Genomic DNA, 23,489 nt, shown 5'->3' on the forward strand with positions numbered 1-23,489 from the left:
AAACGAAACCACAGTTAACCTTTATAATAGCAATAAAAAGAGGAATGTGTCTAAAAACAAAATTATTCCAACTTAATTCAGCTTCCTTTAGTCTCTTTCAACAAAATAAAACTTTTGCAGTTTTGCACAACAGTAAAAACATATTTACCACTGTCTTTGTGATAATGAATGATGATTAAAAAACAAAACAATGCTCACTCACAAAATAATCATTTGTACTTTTATCAAGCTGTTGAGCATTTATGAGTCAGGGCTGCAGTTGATTTGGTTGAAAGTATTTTCATTGGTGTAAATGAATACAGATCATAATATGGCAAATGGAAAATAACTCAAATTATTTTCAAAGAAATAAACTATGTCCCACAGTGACATTTTACATAGTCCCAGCTTGGCTGCTGGAATCTGCAGAAACCTTCAGAAGAATAACATGATGTATTTTAGTAACAGTTATTGTCTCTAGTCACAAGAGTCAAACTAATACACAAGTAAGAATTTCACTGTCTCACAGGAAAGCAGATGAATGTTTAGAAGACATGTTTCTGAAAGATGTTGATTATCCATTAGTTAAAGCATCTAACATGAACAAATATCTCTCTAAATCACATGTTTATCATATGATGAATAAGTTCCCTCTGACTGTAACAAACTGTTCTAGTAATGTTTAATTGTCAGAGCATGAAAATCCAATTCAGCTCAATACAGTATTATCCTAAAGTACACATAAGCTTCTTATCAATCGTTGACTAGACTGAGATTCTGCGATTCAGTCGTCAGAATCATCCCTCTGCTCTTTCACCATCCGAGATGTTAAGATTTCCGAAGGACGAGCGCTGGACACATAAAAGACAATCTTGCGATTATCCCGGAAAAAACTGGATGACTTTCAGACGAGGGGAGGCAATATCAATCATGGCCAATTTGAGGCCACCAACATGAAATATGATTTCATAAGACAAATGCAGTGTCATTCTTAATGTGCTTAACCTTTACTGTCAATGAAAAAGTATTGATTGCTCGGTGGCATTTTTTCATCATTTGATTTCAGAAAGTGTAATAATATATGGTGGTGGGGTACGATAAAAGATGAATGGCAGCTGAATGATCTCAGACGAACAAAGCTGAAATCCCTGCAGAGTACAGAAAGTGTCGAAAAGTTTATGCTTCAGTAGGAGATCCTTTTGTCGCAGCACATTGTATTTTACACAAACTTAACAGCTGTACATACAAACACATGCAGTTGTTTTAAGTCTTTTTTTTTATAGACTCTACTTTTGATTTGAGCAGTCTCGTTTGAATATGTAGCCAACCAGTATTAGCAGCAGGGAGCAGGCAGTCTGCTTTCTAAGCAGCGTTTCTATTATTTCTCTATTCTGTTGAGTAATTGGGAGGTCTCCTATCTCTTCTTGGTCTTTGATCTACTTACTCAACCTAATAAGACTTTGCTCTGCTGCACTACAACCAAATCAGCAGTGCATTTTCAGCCCCCTAATAAGTGGTTAGCTTGATTTATATAGGTAATCTTGGCGATGTGGCGGCGCTCTACAGCCTCTCCCCGACGCGAGGAGCCTCTTTTCGCAACCACAGGGCCAGACCAGATGAGTCCATTACAGCGGGGGCTAAAGACGGTCATTTAACCCTCCTTCTCCTTCAAAAAGTAACAGCGTAGTAGCTAGTGCATCATGACACAGGAGGAATTCTTAGTCGAAGCGTATTGGAGCGGTTGACGATACAGTGATGCATGGCCACACTGCCCCGGCTCTATTGTGAGAGGAGCGATGCTGTTGGGCCATTGCTGCGGGGCGGAGAGAGCGGGGCTGGGCCCGCGGGGAGCCCCGGGGGCCAGAGGAAGCACTTAGAGTGGTAAAATGGCCACTTATTCACAGCCACCCTCCTCCGTTCTCACTGCTCCTCCCTACCCTCTAGCCTCCCACTGGGCCCAGGAGCACGGACCTCCGGGAACTACATGATGGACTGCATAGCCCTCACTCACTGCAGTTAGCCTATTCTGGCCTTGACAACAAAGAATACAAGTGTGAACCCCCCCGCCACAACAAGCTCGACTCAACCCTGCTTTTTTTTTTTTTTTTTATAAATTAGCATATTACCGCTGACATTATCAGATCGCAGTCCTGATGAATGATTTTCTTTTCTTTTCTTTTCTTTTCCCCCCTCTCTCTCTCTCTCCAGCTGAATCCTCTGGCCAGCCAGGCGGCGGTAGCGGCGGCAGCGGCCATGGGATCAATCGCTGGGTCTCAGGTGTTTGGGAACGCCCTGTCAAACCTGCAAGGAGCCACTGGGCAGCTGGTCACCAATGCACAAGGACAGGTGAGTCTTGTTCACGAGATGCTTCAATGCAAAAAAAAAAAAAAAATCATGAATAACCAATTATGTGTGCAGCTAATTGAATACTCGGGAGCATCAGCTGCATTGGTAAATGGTCTGTAAAATACGTTTCTGGACCATCTATCATGTAAGAATGTGCGGCTCCAAATAAACCATTTGTATTGTATTTCTCATAGATTTCAAATGTTGTGCTCTCTGTGTTGTCCTCAAAGCGTTTGCCTACAGTCTAGTAGCCACCCTACCATATATTAAGCATTTTGGGAATAAACAAAGCCCCTCTTTCTCTTATCCGCATGCGCCTGTCGCGGTAAAACGCTGACCTTGTCATATTTACAGGGTGGCTGCAGAATTGTTCCATCAGTAGCCAGAGGCTTGAACGATGATGCTTGTCATTGTGGGGCCCTATCTAATGAATCATCTTATCGCAGGTGCACACAGCACATATTAAAGGAAAATTGTATGGACAATGTGCCCTTTCATGCCACTCTGTTATTTACCTTAACCCTTGTTCATCTTTTAACACTTGCACAGTCTTCATCGCAGCAGGTTAACAAAAACCCAAGCAGGAAGAGTCACAGTGTTTCTTTTAACACTAAAAGAACAGATGATTTTAAATTCCACACTTGACATTTAACCCGACTAGAGTCGCGTTTCGGCACCGGCAGCGCGACCACCACGCTTCACTGTTTAGAGTTAAAGTGCTATCTGTGTGCGAGAGCTTGATGCTAAACGTCACAAATGAGACAGTATGGACTTCCCTGGCTCACACGGTGCCCGGAGCGCTGGGGACAGATCACTGTGGATATGGACTTGATGGGATGCTCTGTGCTTTTGTAGTGTCTTGGCGGCTGACACTGCCTGACATAATCAGGTCACAGACACGGTCAAAGCCCTGGGCTACAGCCTTTGCTCCCCACCTCATTATTCCACAGCATTATTCAGACAGAGGGCTCTGAAACATGCGCTACCCTATCAGAAGGTCCCGCCTCCCCCCTTCCCCTTAACACAGAGGAGATTATACAGGCTAATACATACCTCAAACAAGGCTGGAGGTCCAACAAACACGCTCTGAGAACTAGAGGGAGAGCAGCAGCTTTTATCAGATTTCAGTTTGTGTTAATTGAGAGCTGCTTTTATCTCATTCAGGCTTCTATTCAGATGGAATTTAGGGAAAAGTCTTAATTATCACCGTGCTCCTTGACTAAAACGTTACCGTCCCTTGAATTCAAGACTGTCTCTGACCCTTGAATTTCCTCTACAGCTGTGTTAGAAGACCTTCTCACAAGCAAGAGCTCTGGGGACCTTGAAAAGTGCCAGGTTTGATGGACGTTTGGAGTTCAATATGTTTTTAAACCTTAATTATATTGGCCCCAGCCTTTTTATTCTCCAAGGAGAATCAATGAGGCTCTTTTATCCTCACCACCTCTGCAACAGTGATTAAGGCTGTGGATAAAAGCCAGAGCATTGTTAAGTTACTCTCACTCCTCATATTTTTTCCTTTATAAATCTGTGGCATTTTCATGAACATCGTCTATTCGCTACTAATTCTCACTCTTTTTTGTGCAGTTTAATCTGTAAGTAAAAACTGAGGTGGAAATAGAGACATTAAGAGCTATTTCATGTAGTGAACAATACACACTGAGTAGACCTCCCTGAAATTACATTAACCTCAGTGGCTCAGCTTCATGTATGAAAGCCCTCCCTCCTCCTCCCACCGCGCCAGCCGTCCTTTGTATTCCCAGCATTCCCAGCCTTTGGTGAGGCCTTGAGCCCCTTGGGTACAGTGTGCTGGCACTAATGCAGAGAACAACAGGTTAGGAACACATGTACTGTTAACCTGCTCAGCAAGTTCGCCTGTAAAGCAGCTGAAGCTGAACCGCAACACAAATGTGCCCTATTGATGGGAGCGTCCAGCCCTCGGGTCAAGCACAAACCACAGCGTGAAACCGCCACTGGCCTTGAAATTGTACATCTATTGTATGGCTGCTGTTATTGATCAATTCAATGTATCAATTCATCTGTCAATGGCCTCCAAGTTCTCAGGTGCCTTGTTTTGTCTGACTAACACTCCAAAAATTAGAGATGTCACTGGTAATGTGATCTTAAAAGCAACTATGACTGATGTTTTTTGATAAATTATTGAAATGCTGAATTCATTATCAGGGCTGTTACAGATGGTGTTTCTGTTAATCTGCTCATTTCAACCAATCATTGGTGGTACTCTATCATAGGCTCTGACTTGGACTTTAGCTCCGATGGACTTCCTACAGTATGTTGACAGGAGGCCGAACTTTCCAAACGTTTTTTTTTTTTTTACCTCCCAGGTTTCAATTCACCGCATGCACAGTGCAGGAGAGAAAATGGGCAGAGGTATTGCCAAGGCGACCATGGCTAAAGACACAGATTGACCTGGCTGAGCGAGATGAGATGACATTTCTGTGGAAACAAAAGCAGCATAATCTTAATGAGTTCTGCTGGGTGGAGAGAGGCGCTTTACTCGCACCCAGGAAGCAAAAAGGAGGAATCCAAGACAGACAGAGGAAACCTGACAGATAACTGAGAGGAGGGGCTTTGAATGAGAGAGGCTCCTGAAAGCTGCTTATTCATGAAACTCTCTTACAATGAAATTGCTCCTTAAGAAACACACAGTCAAGTGTGTTTCAAAATGATTGAATGCCTTCATCAAATGCAGTTTCTCTGTACAGTAACTGTATTTCCTGCTGGTTGTTTGGAGGCCTAAATGAAAACTCCCCAAACCTGAGAGGAGCAACATGCATAAAATATTTCATAAAGAAACACATTAGGGTGAGATGTGTTTACTGAATAAGAGAATAGGTCCATAGATAAAACAGCCTGACAAATCAATCTTTACCAATTTTTAAATTCTGTACTAGACCATGTTTGGACACTCAATGCTGCAAATGCTTTTTTTTTTTTTTTTTTTTTTTTTTGGGGGGGGGGCACTTTATTTGACGCCTATCTCTATAATGCATTATAACCATACTTATAATGCAGTTATAGCACTGTATAACTATAGTATAAGCACTCATAAATGATCGTAATGCTTTATAACAATAATCATAACACACTAAGGCATTTTATCATGATTTATATATGGTCAGGTATTATAATACATTATAACTGTTAGTAACTTGCTGACAATGCCCACATCGATAATGCATTATAAATATAGTTATAATGTGTTATAATTGGCTTATAAATGTGTATAACTATCATTATAAACACTTTTTTACCATAAGGCTTTATAACAATAAGCATAACACAGCATCATGAGTGTTTATAACTATAGCTATACAGTGCTATAACATTATAAGGATGGTTATAATGCGTTATAGAGATAGGCGTCAAATAAAGTGTTACCTTTTTACCCCTTTTTTTTTTTTTGCATTAGTAAGAAAAATAGAGGCTCAAAACCAAACTCCCAATTGTTTTCAACTGGAGCCTCAGGAATAGTTCCTAATAAATGAGGCATCTACTTCCTAAAGCTCAGCATCACTGAATTCAGTATTTCCTGTTAGGTTATTGTACAGTAAAGTGTCCCCATCTGTCTATAAGGTAACAATCAGACAGCTGAATACACTAAGACCTCCTCCAGAAGCAGCAGATCTTTGTGACACTGCCATGAAACATCTGCCCGAGATAGTCAGATGGAGAAGCATTGCTCGGCGGGACGGGGACGAGAGCTAAGCTGTCAGTTGCCTGCTCTTTTATTATGCTTATAGAACAACCACTTAGTCCAATGACGATGAATAATTGAGCGGAACAAGTTCCCTGCCACTGTGGCATGCAAAGCGGGATCAGTGGGACTCGGGAGACACGAGCGTCAGGCAGGGCAATAAAATATGCTAAGTGGCAGGAGAGCATTACAGGGAATTTGTGGAGCCGGCGCAGAGAGAGAGATAAATTATCTCTCCCCTAATGTGAAGCAACGTAAGCAAATGAGCCGTGGCAAGGATGAATTACAGATTGTCGGCCCACCTTTCTCTCGCTGATCCCTCCCTATTATGTCAAAGAGACGACGACGGGGGGAGGGAGGGGAGGTGGACCACGCGCTGGAACACATCAGTGGTGGCGAGAGAGACTGCACAGGCAGGGAAGGCCCAGTTAATGCTACATGAGGGCTGTTTGTAGTTTTATGTTGCTGGGGGTTGAGGTGCAGAAGCTTGGAATAAAATGTAAACTGAAATAAGCCTCAAAGACAGTGCAGTTGTAAAAAAAAAAAAAAAAAAGAAAGAAAGAAAGAAAGAAAAGCTGCTTTTTTTGCCCAGTTGCCAAATAACAGAATTTATATTGATGGGCGTTTCATCCGTGTTGAGCCAGTTTCTGGGCCGTAATGAGGCTGGGTGAAGGAGCGCTGTCAGCGGGGAGGCCGGAGAAACGGCTGCTCAGGAGCCGCCCAGAACCGGTCCCCAGATGACATTAACCTTCATCATGGTGAAGAGGCACTAAGTCCCCCTAAAGCGCCACTCTTGGCCACACTCTGGCAGCTCTGAGAGCTAAAACGCTGCAGTGACACTCTGCCGCCCCCTTTGATCTGCCCTTCCTGATTACAGCGACAGAGGAGAGGAGAGCAGAGGGGGGGGGGGGTGAAGTACCCCTGGGACCCTGAGAGTTGAATTAGAAACACAGGGTCCCGTCTCACTCTCTGATGCACCTCTTTTCTCCCTCTTATTGTTTCTTTTCTTGTTGTGTCTTTCCACTTCTTCCTTTCTGCTAGGGGAGAGAGAGAGAGGGTGAAGTGGGGGACTCTGTCTCTCAGCAGCCACACTCTCAGCAGAGACAGACAAAGACACTTAAGCACAAACACAACAAGAGAGAGACACACACACATGCACACACACAGAGTCACACATGCACACACACTCATGCCGGTCTTGGCCTGGTGATGGATAATACAGTCAGTGGTGTGCACCATCACACACACAGGTATTCAGCGTTGACCTTTGCAGTGTGCTCCCAGCAGTCTGCTTTGCCTTCACTTGCTCTTGCCTGTAAAACCACCTCAGTGACAGATGATCTGTGAACAATTGTGCATGTTTCTCTCCCTAAATCACACACACACACACACACACACATGGACCAACTTCCAAAAAAACAGAGCTCTCTGATTAGCCGGCGAAAAAATGACCGTCTCGCGTCGTGTGTCCGATCGCAAAGACTCACAGCGGCAGAGATCATTAAGACGGATACCTCCAGTAGCGTTTACCCTCTCTGTTTCTTCTTTTTTTTAAACCGCCCAGCTGATTTCATCTCCTCTCTACCCCCTTTGTAGATAATTGGAACAATCCCACTGATGCCCAACTCTGCAGGGCCCTCCAGCCAATCAGGGGGTGGCAACCCAGCACTGCAGGTACAGCCAATTACACCTCAGCTTCTGACCAACGCTCAAGGCCAGATCATCGCCACAGTCATCGGCAATCAGATCCTGCCTGTCATCAACACCCAGGGAATCACACTGTCGCCAATCAAGCCCGGACAGCAGGTAAACGCGCACGACGCTGCGACAAAACGCCAGACTACGTTTTGTTGTAAAAGGAAGATATGTTGTAGAGCAGCTCATTATCTACTTAAACAGAGCTGAACTCGAAACTGTTGAATGAGCAGCACCTAGTGGAGCCGTGTTTTGTTCATGAAAGAAATATCCAGTCAGGTCTGTTTACAACCAGCAGCTCATCTTCTTCCTGCTTCAACGTTCATAATGCTCATTTGCATCATTCCACCTGCACAATTGTAGCTTTTTGGTACAATCGCTCCTAGTGTGTGCGTTTGTGTGTGTGTGTGTGTGTGTGCCTGCTCATGTTTGGAATGCACTTGTCAGCCAACCTTTCAAACTTAGTCTCAGGGAGGCTGCTGCGCCCCTGCAGAGCCCCCCCTCCCTCCAAAAAAAAAAAAAAACACAAAACAAAACAACACTTTTCATCACTCCACTTAAAAACTCAAACACTCCTGCCTCTGTTCTCCACTTCTTTCCGTTTCACTCTCGGTCTTCAATCACTCTCTGCAGCCTTATGATTTGTCCTCTCTGACCTGAACTAGAAGTATTTTGTTTTGATTTTAAAGGACAGAAGCACAAAACACGCAAGTTGTTTTTTTTTTTTTTTTTTCTTTTCTTTTTCAAACTACATTTGAGCTCATACTGTAAGTGTAGAAACATTCCCCTCCTCACAATTTGAAGATCTATACAGTTGTTGGAGCACAGATGCATGCGACACAACAATAAAAAAATGTTATTGACTTGATAATGACGATGTCAGCGCAGAATTACAGGGTAAAAGTTCACATCGGGAGGCGCATACAGTGCTGAATGGATGAACTCTCAGCAGACGGACATCTAATTGTGGCCCTGCGAAACTCCAGATCATACTCTTGAATGAATTAATGCATTTGTAATAATGTTTATGCTTTTGTCTCCACTTCAAAGCCTGCATGTACACATTGTTCCACGGGCATAATTTGCGGTTGTCAGAGGCTGCAGTCTAGAATATTTCAAGTGAAGCTAGATAATTCTCCGAGCCTGTCAACAGTCCTGACAGTGTGTGCATCGCTGTTGACACCCCCCACCATCCAAACAAACACATGCCACAGAGAAAATAATTAATAGCAAAAGAAGGAGAGGAGAAGTCAGCCCAGCTTATGGCGGAGAGAGACAGCTTTAAAAGTGAAGACGTACCATCTTGATCTTGTAAAAGCAATTCAAATGTGCATAAAACATGAAAATACATCGTTTTCTCGCCATCAGAGCACGTAGCTTGTGGATCATGAATTATGTTTGATACGGGGACTGCTGTGTCCACATGTTTTTATTTCCCAGTCAGGCTGCCATTATTAGCATCTTCACACGCCTCGATGACGAGACAGGGCTCCTCTAATTGTCATGAGCTGTTCTCCTCCTGTAAAACTGAGTTTAGTTTCTGCAGAGCAGCTATTATGGTATGAAGCTCATAGAGTCGGTGCAGCGCCTCAGCTGAACCAGCATCTACTTCCTTTGAAACCCTCAATGGCTCCTGGAAACATAAACCACTGCAGTCGTCTATTGAGCAGACTATTGACACCATATTCTGCTCTGTCAGTCTAAACAGCGCAGGCAGTAATTAACAGTTATTCATCACCACCGCAAAGTAAATCTCGTTATATTCGGCCTCTAAGTGGATAAATTAATAGCTTTTGATTGGTTGATTAGATTTAATACTATAGCTCAATCAACGTAATGACATGATTACTATAAATGGCGGTTATTATGATGATGTGCAGAGGAAATAATGGATATTGTTCTGTACTGCACGCTGTCGATATGTTGTATCAGCTCAGTGTGTGTGTGTTTGTGTGTGTGTGTGTGTGTGTCCAGCTGCCTCAGGCTCAGCAGGGTCAGACAGGCGCTGCATCGTCTCAGCCCAACCTGCTCCACATGCCCCACAGACAGAGTCCTCTCCACCAGGCCTCCTCCTCCTCCTCCACCTCCTCCTCTTCCTCGGCGCTCAGCGTGGGGCAGCTAGTCAGCAGTAAGTGTCCGACACAGCTCACAAAAACACAACATGTCTTCAGACACATAGAATACAGAACCGTGTCCAATGCTATCGCTGTTACATGACATGTTGCGCGTTAAAGGGCCAGTACGCAGCAAAGTTTGTTAGATACCACTAGTGCAGCTTAGTCAGGCGACACCATATTGATTTGTCTCCGAGGTGTCTAGCGTTTTGTCTCTTGTTGTCCTGAGTGCTCTGAATGATTCACACAAAAATACAAAAGTCTCCGTCTCAAGATTCATTTGTCATTTGAGTCCTAATTGACTTATTGGATGCGTTTGATCCCGTCATCAAACCCCATGAGAGCACTGTAACCAGCAATGCATTAGTTCACCTCTTGATATTTTCGGACATCACTGCAGTGCTGTGTCTGTGGCACGATCATTCATTTTTACTGTGGACATAAATCTTCTAAAACAGCTGACAAACACATGGGCTCATTAGAAACAAGAGGCAAACAGGAATAATAGTTTTGTTTGGGACTATTTCCCATAGCAGATTAATAAACAGTTGGTGTCATATTGTGTTATTATTGCACAGCAACAGCAGCGTATATGATGTAACTGTACAGTACTGATTAACATGAAGGAACATGTCAACCAGTGCTACAGGGTGGATCACTGATGTGTTTAGATTCTTTCTGGAGCTGTAAGACAGAGGAATACATTTGGTTACATGTAGAGGTGATATTTACATGAGTGCATTCTTAGTTTGTTCTTTTACTTATAACTTATACTGGCAAATATTTCTACACAATTCTTGAAAGCAGTTGAAATACACTCACTAGACTGGCAGATGCTTTTCAGTTGGTTTCAGAGACACTTTAAGGCCTAAAAATAGTCTTAAATAACATGGAAAGATGATTTTTTTTCTACTGAAAACACAGACCTCGTGTTCTGTGTATTAAATTAGTGGGACAGTTACTGGAAAGTAGGAGCTGTTCCTGTAAATCCAATTTTTTAATAATTCAAGTGCTACAATTAAATCTAATTCACCTGTTTTATATTACAATTTGGCAAAAATGTTACAGCAAATAAAACCAGAGCTGCCTGCTGAGCCAGAAACAACCAGGGGCAAGACTAAAAGTGTTTTTGGGTGAAGTGTTCCTTTAACATCACTGGTCTGAGATCCAGCGTCGGTTGAGTCGATGAGCCTGCATTACTCCCCGTGTGGACAGCTTCTGACTGATCCGCCTCCTATGATCGTTTTATTCTCCTACGACTGTCGTATCTCAGAGCCTCCAAAGTGGCGCGTGTAACGTATAATGAACATAAGTTTCGTTCTCCAAATGCGTGAGCCTTTGGCAGAGCCTTATAAATCACCGGGCCACGGCCTGTCAGCATGTAGCCACTGCCTCTAAAAACTCAGCTTTAGTCACATAAATTTCATTTGTCAGAGTCGATTCCGCTAAACTCCATGTAAACTCATTTCAAAGGCAGCTCCAGTGCCAGTGGATTTAATAAAAAAAAACAAGTCGCCATTGATCAACTCGTTGTAGACATTGTGTTTAGTTTATGTTTACGTGTAGCTCTGAAAATATCCGATAAACCACTTTTGAGTCTGTACAAAATCATTGTGGCTCAGTTCTGTGGTAAATAGAATTAATGTTTTATGCTGAGTACGAGCCATATCGCTTCCTCTCAATATCACTTACAGCAAATATACGCAAAGAAAAATACCATGACAAAATTAGAACTGTCATGAACCACAAAGAGTGACGGAAAAACATGAATAAACCTGAGAACGTCTGTTAGAGTTATTTCTAATAATCAGATGGGGAAAATATCAATCATGAACATGAATGTCAGCAGTATTCTGTACCACAGTTGTTTAGAAACAGTCTTTTTAGCGTGAGCCTTGGCAGGGCCGTTGTATAGGGGAGAAAGGTGATGATAATTCTAGGGGCCACAAAAAACCCCTGTATCTTTGTATGACTGAATTATTCTGCATAAGACCCTGACTAATACTCATAGTAATGCTGCATTAGCATCAAAACAAAGTAGGCTAAATAAAAAATGATAATACATACGTAGTCTAAGAAAAAAAGTGGAAAAGTCAGGGGCCCACTTTAGTATTCTTTCAGGGGCCCCAGAATTCCTAGCAACGGCCCTGAGCCTTGCTCAACGGCATGTTTACCTAGTTATTCCTGGCGATAACGTGCAATATGTATCTGGATATCTGCTGTGGAGAAGGAACCACACATGTAAACGCAGGTGTGAATGTGTGCAGAACACACTGTGCCTAGAATATAATCAGATTATACAAATCGCATCATTGGTCTGCAGTCAAACCTCAACCAGATGCAAATGTAATATGTGCTGCATAACCACAGCCTTGAATGTTTTATATGGTCTTTTGGGGGCAGCAGATGCAAGTTATTGATATATCATCACCGTTTAACATCTGAATTTGATATGGTAGACCTGTTAGTTAAAGCTTCTCATTTACACAACCACTATTCACAGACTTTTACAACAAGAGCATCATTTATTTTGAGTCGTGTTTGAGGCCAGCTGATAAAACCTCAGCTCAATAATCATTCTCCTCTCTTCTGTGTTTGGACTGTTCTCACTCCTGAGGGAAATGTCCTGCTCTTTAGCTGCTAAACGCTCCACTATGTTCACCAGCTCGTTGCTGAGTGGGTTTTTGTCAACACATCGGCAGCATTTTGTCCACATGTCGAAGTTTGAGACTTGATTTTCACTAAAAAAAAAAGCTCATGGGTTATGATCATTTAAACAACAAGGATACAAATAGGTTTTTTCCCCTTAAGACAGTTTAAACATTGTGTGACTTTAAGTGCTGGCACATATTAAAGGAACATTTCTCTCCTTATTTCCCTTTTCAGCAAACAAAGAATGTGTTCAACTTGTTAAACACCAGTAATCATTAAGCTTAAAGCCTCTGTGTTTTTAAAATTGGTCCTTAGAACCTATTAAAAAGTAAGAGTAAGAGCTTTACTCCACTATTACTATCATTATTTTCAAATAAATTAGACTTAATATCATATTTGGTTTGTGGCTTGATGTCTAAAGAGAACATGATGGCTCCAGAGGCCACACCAGTTGCTGCTCCAGACGACCATTAGTCTCTCAAACTACTAAGTAAATAGCCTCCACTGGGAATGAGGGAGAGATGCTCATCAATGTGGAGATGATGGGACCCAAAGCTGTGAGTGCTCATCCCTCCCATCTCAGTCGGCGTGGAGCCTCCAGTCCCTCGTCTTCCAAGTGTTCACACGTCTGGAGCGCGCCGCATACGCTACACGTCACTTATGAGGCACAACGAGATGGCAGCCCCATAGATTTTTGCTTAAATACGCTTGGAGGATTCCTTTAATAATTCATTGATAATGACCAAGATGAATAATTCAGAGGCACAAACTTTGCTTTAGTAAGCAGGATGCCAGGGCACCTGACATTGATGTACAATGTGAAATCACTTTTTATTAGCAGGGAAATTCTTCAAAATGCTTCAGTGAAGTTTTTCAGATGTGCTCAAGATGTGAAGATTCACAAACAGCATTTCTTTGTGTGTGGAGAGTCTCCGTCCGACTGGAGCCTTCTTATCGTCTGTGTGTGAGGCTCAGGGTCAGAGGGATGAAATAATGTCTTTATATATTCTTTAAACTTTACCTGAGAGAGACAGCTTCACTATATATGTGTATTCACATCAGTATCTATCTGCTCCAGATCTATCTATTTATTGAATTACTCTGTGTTCAGTGGTTTTGTCCATATGCTTTTGTGTATGTGATTTAAGATTTACACTGGCAAGTCAGAGCCCTGACACGCCTGTATTCATAGCTCAGATGAATTTGTGCTTCAAAACATCTTTCAGATACATGTAGTTTACAGCACCGGGACAAAGGCAAAATAATAAGTTCTGACCCTGACCAGGATTTTTTTTATTTATTTATTTTTTCGAGACGGTCGATCATGATCGCATAAGTCTGAATGATTTGCTCCTGGAAAATGAGGTAAGCGACGGAGGAGCAGAGGGCTAATAAAATGAGACGTGTTGCGTTGTGTTGTGTTTGTAGACCCGCAGACCGCCCCCAGCGAGGTGGACGGGGTCAACCTGGAGGAGATCCGCGAATTCGCCAAAGCGTTCAAGATCCGCCGGCTGTCCCTGGGCCTGACACAGACTCAGGTGGGCCAGGCGCTCAGCGCCGCCGAGGGGCCGGCGTACAGCCAGTCTGCCATCTGCAGGTAAGGACAAAACCAAGAAGAAAGCAGATCCGACAGTGAACGCCTCATTATTGCCACTCACTTTGTCCCGATTGTGTCAGAACGGGAAGCAGACAGAAGTTGCGCGGCCTCAGTGAGTTCTCCGGTGCTCATAACGTCCCATCTATTTTTCATCCCATGTTTTAACAGACATTATTAAGATATTAAAATACATAATTGACTATCACCGCCCTGACAAACGAAAGCTCTCATGTCTGTACTTACCCGTCCTCCTCTCCCTTCCCTCTCACCCGCTGACATGACAGCCTCTTGTTACTTATGCAAAATACATACACAAGTATTACACGGAGCACTTAAAGCATTTAATAATTACTAAGGCCCGTTGCCTTTCACTCCGTCTGAACATGAGAGAGCATGACGGCGATGATCTGTTAATAAGATTGCCATGTTTTACTGCTGCCACCAGGACAGTTTAGTCATAAATGGGGCATTATATATTCATGAGACAATCAGACAATCAGTGTTTCATCCCCACTGTTGTTCCACTTGACTAACATTTTCCACCAAGATGCCAAATGAGCCACATTTCCCTTTCAGGGCAGAATAATTGGGCTACATCATGTCCGAGTATTAAAATTTTATGAGAGCTAAATCGTGTAATCTTTCATACTTAATGTAAAAAACTACTTTTAAGTGTTAAATTAACTAATGAGTCAGCAAATGTAAGTTAATGTTTCATGTCTTTTCTAAAATCACATTTCAGCTCCTTCTCTTTTTGAAAAAAAAAACCACAGAACTTTACACATTTGTGCCTTTTTTGCATCAGGTCCCTTCCTCTGTTTTCAGTGAAATTCTTGTATTAATTTTAATGTGCCTCTGCAATGCGTGTGCTTTGCTGATGACCGCTACTGTTTATGTGACGCGGCGCTGCCACGCACTTTTAAAAATTTCATTACATCAACATCAAACGGCCGATAAAATGTGAAACAGTGCAGGGGCCCGGGTTCTTATGAGGCCCGGGCCCGGCCTTCCTCTGACTAATGTTTAAAGTCTTTGAAATCACACATGAAATATTCACAGCCAGGCATAATTCAAATATTTATAATATACATTAAAAGCCATTAGCCTCAAAAATAAACACACGGTGGGCTGTTATTCACGCTGTTAAGACAATTTTTTTGTTTGTATGACATTGGACATGACATCCTGAGGTTTTAAGTAGAGGAGCAAACTCCACATGCTTTAGTTTAGTTAACATCAACGCAGACATGAAGTTTGAGGAGGAGCGGGACGTCACAGTAGCTCAGGGGCTTCGGCTCTGAGCCCAGACAGTGAACAGACACTGACAGATGCTTCCATCTTGTCTCCTTTCATTGCTCGCTATGTTCCCAGGCTCTTTATTAGTTTATCTAAACAGGCACAGACATTACATGAGGGCATCATCAAACCAATGATGTGCCACTCTGTCCACTTTTGGCTCAGATTTAAAAATACAAAAATATTCCGAGCGAAATGATTAGATTGAAATTAAAGAGTGATCATTTATCATTTTAATTACATGATTTAAGATAGAAAATATTAATAACTCTTTAATTAATGAGTCACACTGCTTAGAATTCAGTGCACCATTATAGACTCTGTCTGTCCTCATTAGTTTAATCTTGAAGACGATAGATTTGACCCAGCATACATAAACATGAGCAGAACTTTAACCAAATAATCAACAGAAATCAACACAGTTTACAAAAATACATATGCAGCCATATTTCATCATCAGTATCCCCAAGTGGGGCTCAGCAACACACCAACTTTATCAAATCACTCATATTATAAATCTTTGACAAAAAAATGCACTTACACAGCAAAAACAGGTTCATTTTAATCTTATGTACTGTATCTTAATAAATACTGCTTTTTCAATACAAATAAAAACTTATTTTAAAACCACTTTGAGTACCCAATAGTAAATCAAACACGTTTCTAATTCAATATCATATTATCCATATATTACAGAATATAATAGTTTGTGTTTGGATAAAATGAATTGACACCCATAAAATTTCTTTTCACAGCAATAAAACAATCTGGTTCATTGATTTTCAGCATCACACACAATGATCTTATCCAGAGATAGCGATGACACACGTAACGCAATATAAACTTGTGCATTGTCTTTCTGTATTACATTACCATGCATCCCTATACCTGACCACACACATTTCACTCCACTACTCAAAAAAGTGTTACACCCTGCACGAGGTTTCAAAAAAATCTTTTTAAACACGATTCTGATATTAAAATGAAAATACCCCAAGTTAAGGTGGATCTGATCATTGATCCAGATATAGATTTGAGGTCACATCATCCAGTTCTTTGATGTTAAGTATATCTCACTCAGATGGCTCTCTCTCTGCTCTGGTGAGTGTAAACCCCGAGGCGGACTGTAACTCAGGTCTAAACATACAGCTCGTATAAGCAGAGCTCCTACGGTTCTTTTAAGAAGAGCCAGAGAGGCTGCAGGTGCATTCAGGGCCATTTCTCCCTCGTGCTGATGCACTCGAGGAGGGAGTGCATACCCCAGCTGAGCAGCTCTCAACTCATTTTAGTATCTGCGGTTCCTGTTGATCCATGAAATGTCCTGTCTCTGGTGACTCTTCATATTTACTAATGTATTCCCCGCAGTATGGAGCTCTTCTCCTCTTCCCACTGTTTAGGAGGGAGGACGGGGGTTATAAATAATAACGCCTGTCGACAAGCAGGAATGCACCGACGAGGTGTAGAAACAGAGGAAGTTCATGCATGCATGGACATCTCGGCCTCACTGTTGTTGTCAGCAGCGGCTCACCTCGCCATTAAAAATGTCTTGGGCGCATTGTTTGTTCCGCAGAGAGCAGAGCTTTCTCCTGCCTCTCCGCTGTCTCTCCATCACTTCAGGATGGATTTTACTAAAAGCATCCACACACACGCGTCACACTCCACTTCATCCCACCAAGACGTTCACTCTGCTCATCGGATTTATTGATTTAATCAGGTCGTAAGAATCAGCTTATAAGAAATCAGCTGTCCATCAAATTATGTTTTTGAAAAGCTCTTTAAATATGAGTTTCAGTTGATATTTTAAGTGGTTAGTTTAATACACAAATGTGTGTTTCATATGGATGGACTGTAAGGCAACATTATACACTTGAGGTGCTCATTCATGAATCATTAAAACAAACATTCGGCCCAGTATAAGTCAATCTGACAGGAACTTTAACTACATAATCAGCTAATAAAATATAAACAAACTTAAAGCTCATTACTTCTGAGATCAAGACACATGAGAATAAAATACACACAACTCAGTCAGGTCAGTTGCACAGTTGCACACAGACACACTAATTTTAATGTATTATTAAAATACATCAGCAACTGAAGCTGTAGAGGCCGTGTCAGTTCATTCCAGTAGAAAAACTCTGGTCTTTGGCCAATTTAGACAAATTCTGCTCGACGCACCGCACATGGATTCAGTCCTGATGTGTTCCCTTCATATAAGACTTCCTATAATGAAACGTCTAGACAATTTAAGTAACTGCTTCATCGCTTGTTAGAGTCTAATCAGTGACTTTAATGGCTCGTCCACTCCACATCTTTCCACGTTTATCATTGAAACTGTAAATGGTTGTGAGTCAGATCCTGTAAATAACGGTCAGACTGATGTGCCGGTGTTGCCTGGGAAACACTTTCAGTTATAAACCACACACACTTCAGTTTTTTTTATTATTATATATAATTATAGCAACTCTCCAAAAGGTCAAAGTGTCAGATTTACAAAGTGTTTCTAAAAGAAATCACGAGATTGAACCAAAGCTTTATTTAACACATTAAAACCACTTAAACTCAATTACAGGTTCATGTGCATGAGACCCTCTCTGTTTCCTCCATACAAACATCACAGGGGTGTGAGAGGTTTCCTTTCAAAACCCTAACGTCATCTTCATCATATCTAATTCACACGCCATACACACTACCTGTTCATCCCACCGGCTGAAGCACCTGGCAGAGCCACTGAGCTGCCAAGCAGCAGTGTTTCTCAGGAGAAAGCTTCATTCTCCATTCTTACTCAGACTGGATAAGATGCTCTGAGTCTTTGTGAAGTCAGAATTAAGTGTCACGCAGTGTGTAAATGTATTCTTATTAAATATAAAATGAGAGGTTGTTAGAGGATGAAAGAAAGTTTGAAAAATGTATTAAATGTACATTTTGATTAATAATTCAAGTCTTTTTGTAAATAAATGATGGTGCCATATTTAACTGCATGCATTAGTGGATTTTTTTTTTTTCGTTTTGTTTTGTTTTTATCACTTGAGGGAAAGAAATGGGATATTTAACAGTAATTCTTATTTTGTTTTTCTGTTGATTTAATTTTTGAAGTTTATTATTTAAAACATTTAGTTAGATGTTTGATGTTTCTGGTTCAACTGGACCTGACGTTAGCCATTGGCAGAATCTCCTTGCTCCACTATTGCCAATTTGGGACAGAGAACCATAGCCTCCTCCAGAAAATTTATCACAGCACTGGCAACCAGCACCTCCAGCTGCTGCAGCTGAGGTGTTTCCAGGTCCAGAACACAGAGGAGTTTGGCTCGGACCTGCACCTGGATGCTAGTCTCGGTCCCTGTGGCATTCTGGTAGAGGAGACTAAAAGGCAGGCAGCTTATCCCTTGTTCTGGCAGGGCACCTAAGTAAGATTCTTTTTTCTCAATTCTCCCCAGACACACCATCCTGAGAAGCCACTTTTTCCTACCACAGGAAGCCCAAGAGAACACTATAGGTAGCAGTCTGACAGGCAAACTGAACCCTGGCCTTTTATATCCTGCCAGGTTTGAGAAGTTGGACATCACCCCTAAAAGCGCCCAGAAGATTAAGCCCGTTCTGGAGCGCTGGATGGCCGAGGCTGAAGCCCGCCACCGATCCGGCATGCAGAACCTGACTGAGTTTATCGGCAGCGAGCCTTCGAAAAAACGCAAGCGGCGGACCTCTTTCACCCCGCAGGCTCTGGAGATCCTCAACAGCCACTTTGAGAAGAACACGCACCCCTCCGGACAGGAAATGACGGAAATAGCCGAGAAACTGAACTATGACAGGGAGGTGGTGCGCGTCTGGTTCTGCAACAAGAGGCAAGCCTTGAAAAACACAATAAAGCGTTTGAAACAGCCCGAACTTGGCGCGGCTGCTCCAATGGACCCTCTCACCGATTCTCTAGAGGAGCTCCCCAAATGAACGAGACGAGCACCTCCGACTGCAACACCGACAAGAGCGGAGTGGAAAAGTGGCAGCCATTAAAAACAACAAAAGGTGGATGAACTCATCTCGAAAAAACGAGAACTTGAAAAATGTTCCCAGTCACCTGGATGGACAGTCATGAGTTTGCAAACAAAAACTATGTGTTGTCAGTGTGATTACCACAGTTATGTAAATGACCTTGGCGAAACCAAAAACAAGAAAAAAGAGATTAATATCTGAGAATTATGTAAAAACATATGGTGTGCTGTTTCAAAGAGTTTTAGATTCTGGCCTTACCGACCAGACTATCGCCCAAAATTTTGGTTCCCACCAGGAGGGATTTAGTAAAGAGATCATACCAAATCAAAACACTATTTACCAAAGTCTGTTGCATCTGAGTACTAAGAATAATTTTGTAATGTAAATGTGCTCTAAATTTTTACATTTGTACTGGCAAATCTAAGCTATATGTGTGAGGTTGAGTATACATTTTATCTTTGTCTCGCTTCCTTTTTTCTTCATTGTTTGTATGTAAATATCTAAAACAAAAAAAAAGAAAAATGCTGTCTTCAGATTGAAATCACACTGATAAAGTTCTCTTTTGGACAAAAAAAAAAAATTAACCTTTGCTGTTAAACAATTGCATAATAATGTCGTTTGCCTCCGATTTGTGTTTCATCTGCAAATATTTTCAGTCACAGTGTAACTTTGTACAACTTTTACAGGTATTTATTAAAAATCTCATGAGATTGTCTCAGAGGACGGAGGGAGAGTACATTAAGGACTGTCACATAAGGACGGAGACGAGGAAGAGGAGGAGGAGGAGGAGGGGTTTCAGTGTCTGTCGAGTCTACTGCAGCTTTGTTTTGAGCTACTGTGTCATTCTGTTGCCAAAGCCTGATAGCCAAAGAACACACACACACACACATTCAGCTCAAGGACTGGGGAAGATTTTACCTTTTTATTTATTTCTTCACACGGCTTTCTCTCCCCCTCCTTTTTCTAAAGTGTTTTACTCTGTGGGTCGAATTTAACAATACAAAAAAAAAAACACAAAAAAACATTGCAATGTCAAACACTGCAACAGTGTCTGCTGTCATTTCTTTTCACGGCAATAGAGAAAATGAGTTGGAAGATTTTTTTTTTCTTTTAAGCAAATTTGCCTATGCATGTTTCAACTCAAACCACACGAAGGCGGATTATTTACAGACCTGGCTGAGATACAGTAGATTTCACCAGTCCTAAAATAAAAGAAATAGCTGAATTTTGCTAATGTCACTGAAAATAACATATTTTTACACTATAAACCCTTTAATTATGCCCTAAATTTACATCAAAGTTGAAGTCTGTCTGTTGCCACTGACCAAACTACTGAGCTCATTCCAGTTCAGCTGTTTTTATAACCTGAATATTTCAGCTCAAATATAACTGTCGTTGTTTTCTTTCTATTTTGCATTCCTCTCAGCTTGATGAAGGTTTACAATCCTGGTGGAAATACTTTCTTCTCACCTCCAATGTGATTTTTTTTTTTTTACCACTCCAAAGTGTTTAAAAATGTTCATCTCAGCAGATTCTCTCAATGTGGTTATTTTTTATCATAATTTGCATGGGTAAAAATGAATTTTCACTCCAACAAAGTGTTAATTAATTGACTCTCCATGACTCTATGACACTTTTTTTTTTTAATATATCGTGTTACCTTGTCGGAAATGTCAATATTCCAAGCAAAGAGAAAACCTCCCATACGATCACTATTAATATTTGGCTCTTACAAAAACCCATAGTGAAAGGGAAAAAAATAAATAAGTAAAAATGGAGGTGAACGTTGAGAATAAGTGTCACATTTCAGAACAAGTGAACTTAATTTGAAGTGAGGTGAAATTTGATGCAATTTATTCAGAATCATGTGTCGGCTTGATGTCTGTCCTTCCATGTCACTTTGGTTATCTCAGTCTTTCAGTCCCCTGTGCACTGCTGTGTTCATCTTCACTGCCTGGAAAACACACACAAACACACACAGTGAAAATGTAAGAAAACACATGAAAAAGATTCACTTAATGTTTTTTTTTTTTCTACACCAACACACTTTTTTGTGATTTTAATTTTTTCTTCCAAGAGAAAAAAAAAAAACTTAACTTCAGGCAAATCGTGGGCCAAGAATTAGCTACTACATGTCTGCACCACCTGTCAGATAAATATATGAGAAAGCAGCAGTGGATCAGTTGTGAGGCTTAACAATAAAGCTGTAACCAAAAACCAAAAAAAAAATAAAAGAAGACACAGATAGGAGTTATGCCTTTGTTCAACTTTTCAATGCTGGACCAAAGCTCTATAGTTATGCACATTGTACAGAGAAATAGATTCACGATGTTGACAATCTTTAAAAATCTGAGATAAAAGAATTGAAGAGAAGAAATGTACAGTAGTTCATCCAAGGTTTACCTCAGTACTGTTCTTGTGAGAATCATACAAATGCCATACAAGCAGCAGCAGGTCAGAAAAGACAAATGATTACTCTGCACTGTGTCGTCGATGTTCACCTTCAACGTGGAGAGGGAGGGAGGCTGGTGTTTTATTTATTATTATGTGACACATGATTGTTTTATTTTTTGTGAAGTGGTTTCCTGAGCCACATGTGACTCTCTGGTCATTGGTTTTGTTCTTGTGTTGCGTTATTCCTCATTCGTTGTGACATCCACCTCTGTTTTCACAGACCTGTAGACCCGTGTAGAGGAGAGGGAGATTACAGTGATGTTGCTCTTAACCCAATTAGGATGATTTGTTAATCACCTTGAAATACTTTTGTGAAATTTTACTAACACGGACAACCTGGTTTGATGTTTTGTTAACTTGAAACCAAAGCTGAAGAGCCTGCAGAGGTTGGTTTTCATTTTTTTATAGACTGAAAACTGTACTTAATCTATAGAGCAATATCTGTTTGGTCAGTTAAGCAGCACTTTGTGTATTTCTTAAAAAAAAAAAAAAAAAAGCTTCAAGTCTGTCACATTGATTTGTACCATAATTAGTAATAAACAATTGTTTGACATGAATGTTGTGTCATCTTTTCCGTGGAGGGTATTTGCCATTTGTTTAACTAAGAATAAATATTACAACATATAACTCTATAATTTTCTTAGAGACAACATTGTGTGACCTGGACAAGTTAACCCCTTACTAAAATAGAAGCATTATGCTACAAGTTAAGATAAATCCACGTAATGTTGGCTGATTTAAATCAGTCAAATGATTGATTTAAATCTTGATAATCCCATTTCTGTAACTATACGAGGCAGTGAATCCAATCATAATGGAAAAAACTGCTGAACTGCTGCCGGTTTAATGAAGTAGCAGTGACTATAGCCTGTTAGATTTTGTCTTTGGCTAAGTTTATGTGATGTGGTGTGAATAAGCTATATCACATATTAAAATGCAGTTAACCACACATTTAACCTTGGTGATTATGTTTATTGTTCCTCATAATTAAGAGAAACAGAATCTAAATTAAATCTAAACTGTTAATGCCAACTAGCATAGCAGAGAAGAAATGACTGTGGGTTTTGATTCTAGTAGATTTATCATTTTTTAATTTGTTAAATTGTATGGTTATGTAGGATATTTCAAGGTCTTATCGTTTTTAATTCAATATTTATCAGTTATTGAGAAAATGAAGACTGTCAGGTTTGTGGCTAAGCTGCACAATATAGTAAATGTAGCCTATTATATCATGAAATCATTGTATTCAGTGTACGTAAATAGAGTAAACAGACACTTGCAAAACATGTAATCACTATACCCATAGATGTATACCTAGAATTCATTTATCTCACAGTTCAGAAATGGTTAAGAAAGGTGAATAAACACATTTTGTCAATATCCCTAAAGGTCGCCTAAAGGGCAGCACAGATACTTAAGGTATTATCTGTAACACTGAATAACCTAAAAACTTTTTTCTCTATGACTCTCTTCCCCACTATGCACGGTGTGGACGTAGCCTGCTTGATTTATAAGCATGAAAAATGTAGTTGATATTTTGTGTTCCATATAAAAGGAGTGTGATATAAGGTAACGGCTGATGTAGGGGTCAAAAGTTTCGGTAACATACAAATATTCTGAAAACATTGCTGACTTCTCCTTTCATCTTCTCCAG

General features: G+C 40.9%; 1 protein-coding gene across 1 annotated transcript in view; it reads left to right on the plus strand.

The window, feature by feature from the left end:
* pou6f2 (POU class 6 homeobox 2) overlaps positions 1 to 19,339 on the plus strand; it is a gene marked incomplete at its 3' end in the record, with an annotated part of 70,317 nt that extends 50,978 nt beyond the window's left edge. Inside the window, exons 6-10 of the mRNA XM_083995077.1 lie at positions 2,188 to 2,325; positions 7,637 to 7,846; positions 9,710 to 9,863; positions 13,930 to 14,098; positions 18,832 to 19,339. Of these exons, the coding sequence (XP_083851203.1) occupies positions 2,188 to 2,325; positions 7,637 to 7,846; positions 9,710 to 9,863; positions 13,930 to 14,098; positions 18,832 to 19,339 (1,179 nt within the window). The remainder of the gene's footprint in view (positions 1 to 2,187; positions 2,326 to 7,636; positions 7,847 to 9,709; positions 9,864 to 13,929; positions 14,099 to 18,831) is intronic.
* Positions 19,340 to 23,489: the final 4,150 nt, after the last annotated feature.

Source organism: Trachurus trachurus (assembly GCF_905171665.1).
Source record: "Trachurus trachurus genome assembly, chromosome: 20".
NCBI classification, from domain to species: Eukaryota; Metazoa; Chordata; class Actinopteri; order Carangiformes; family Carangidae; genus Trachurus; species Trachurus trachurus.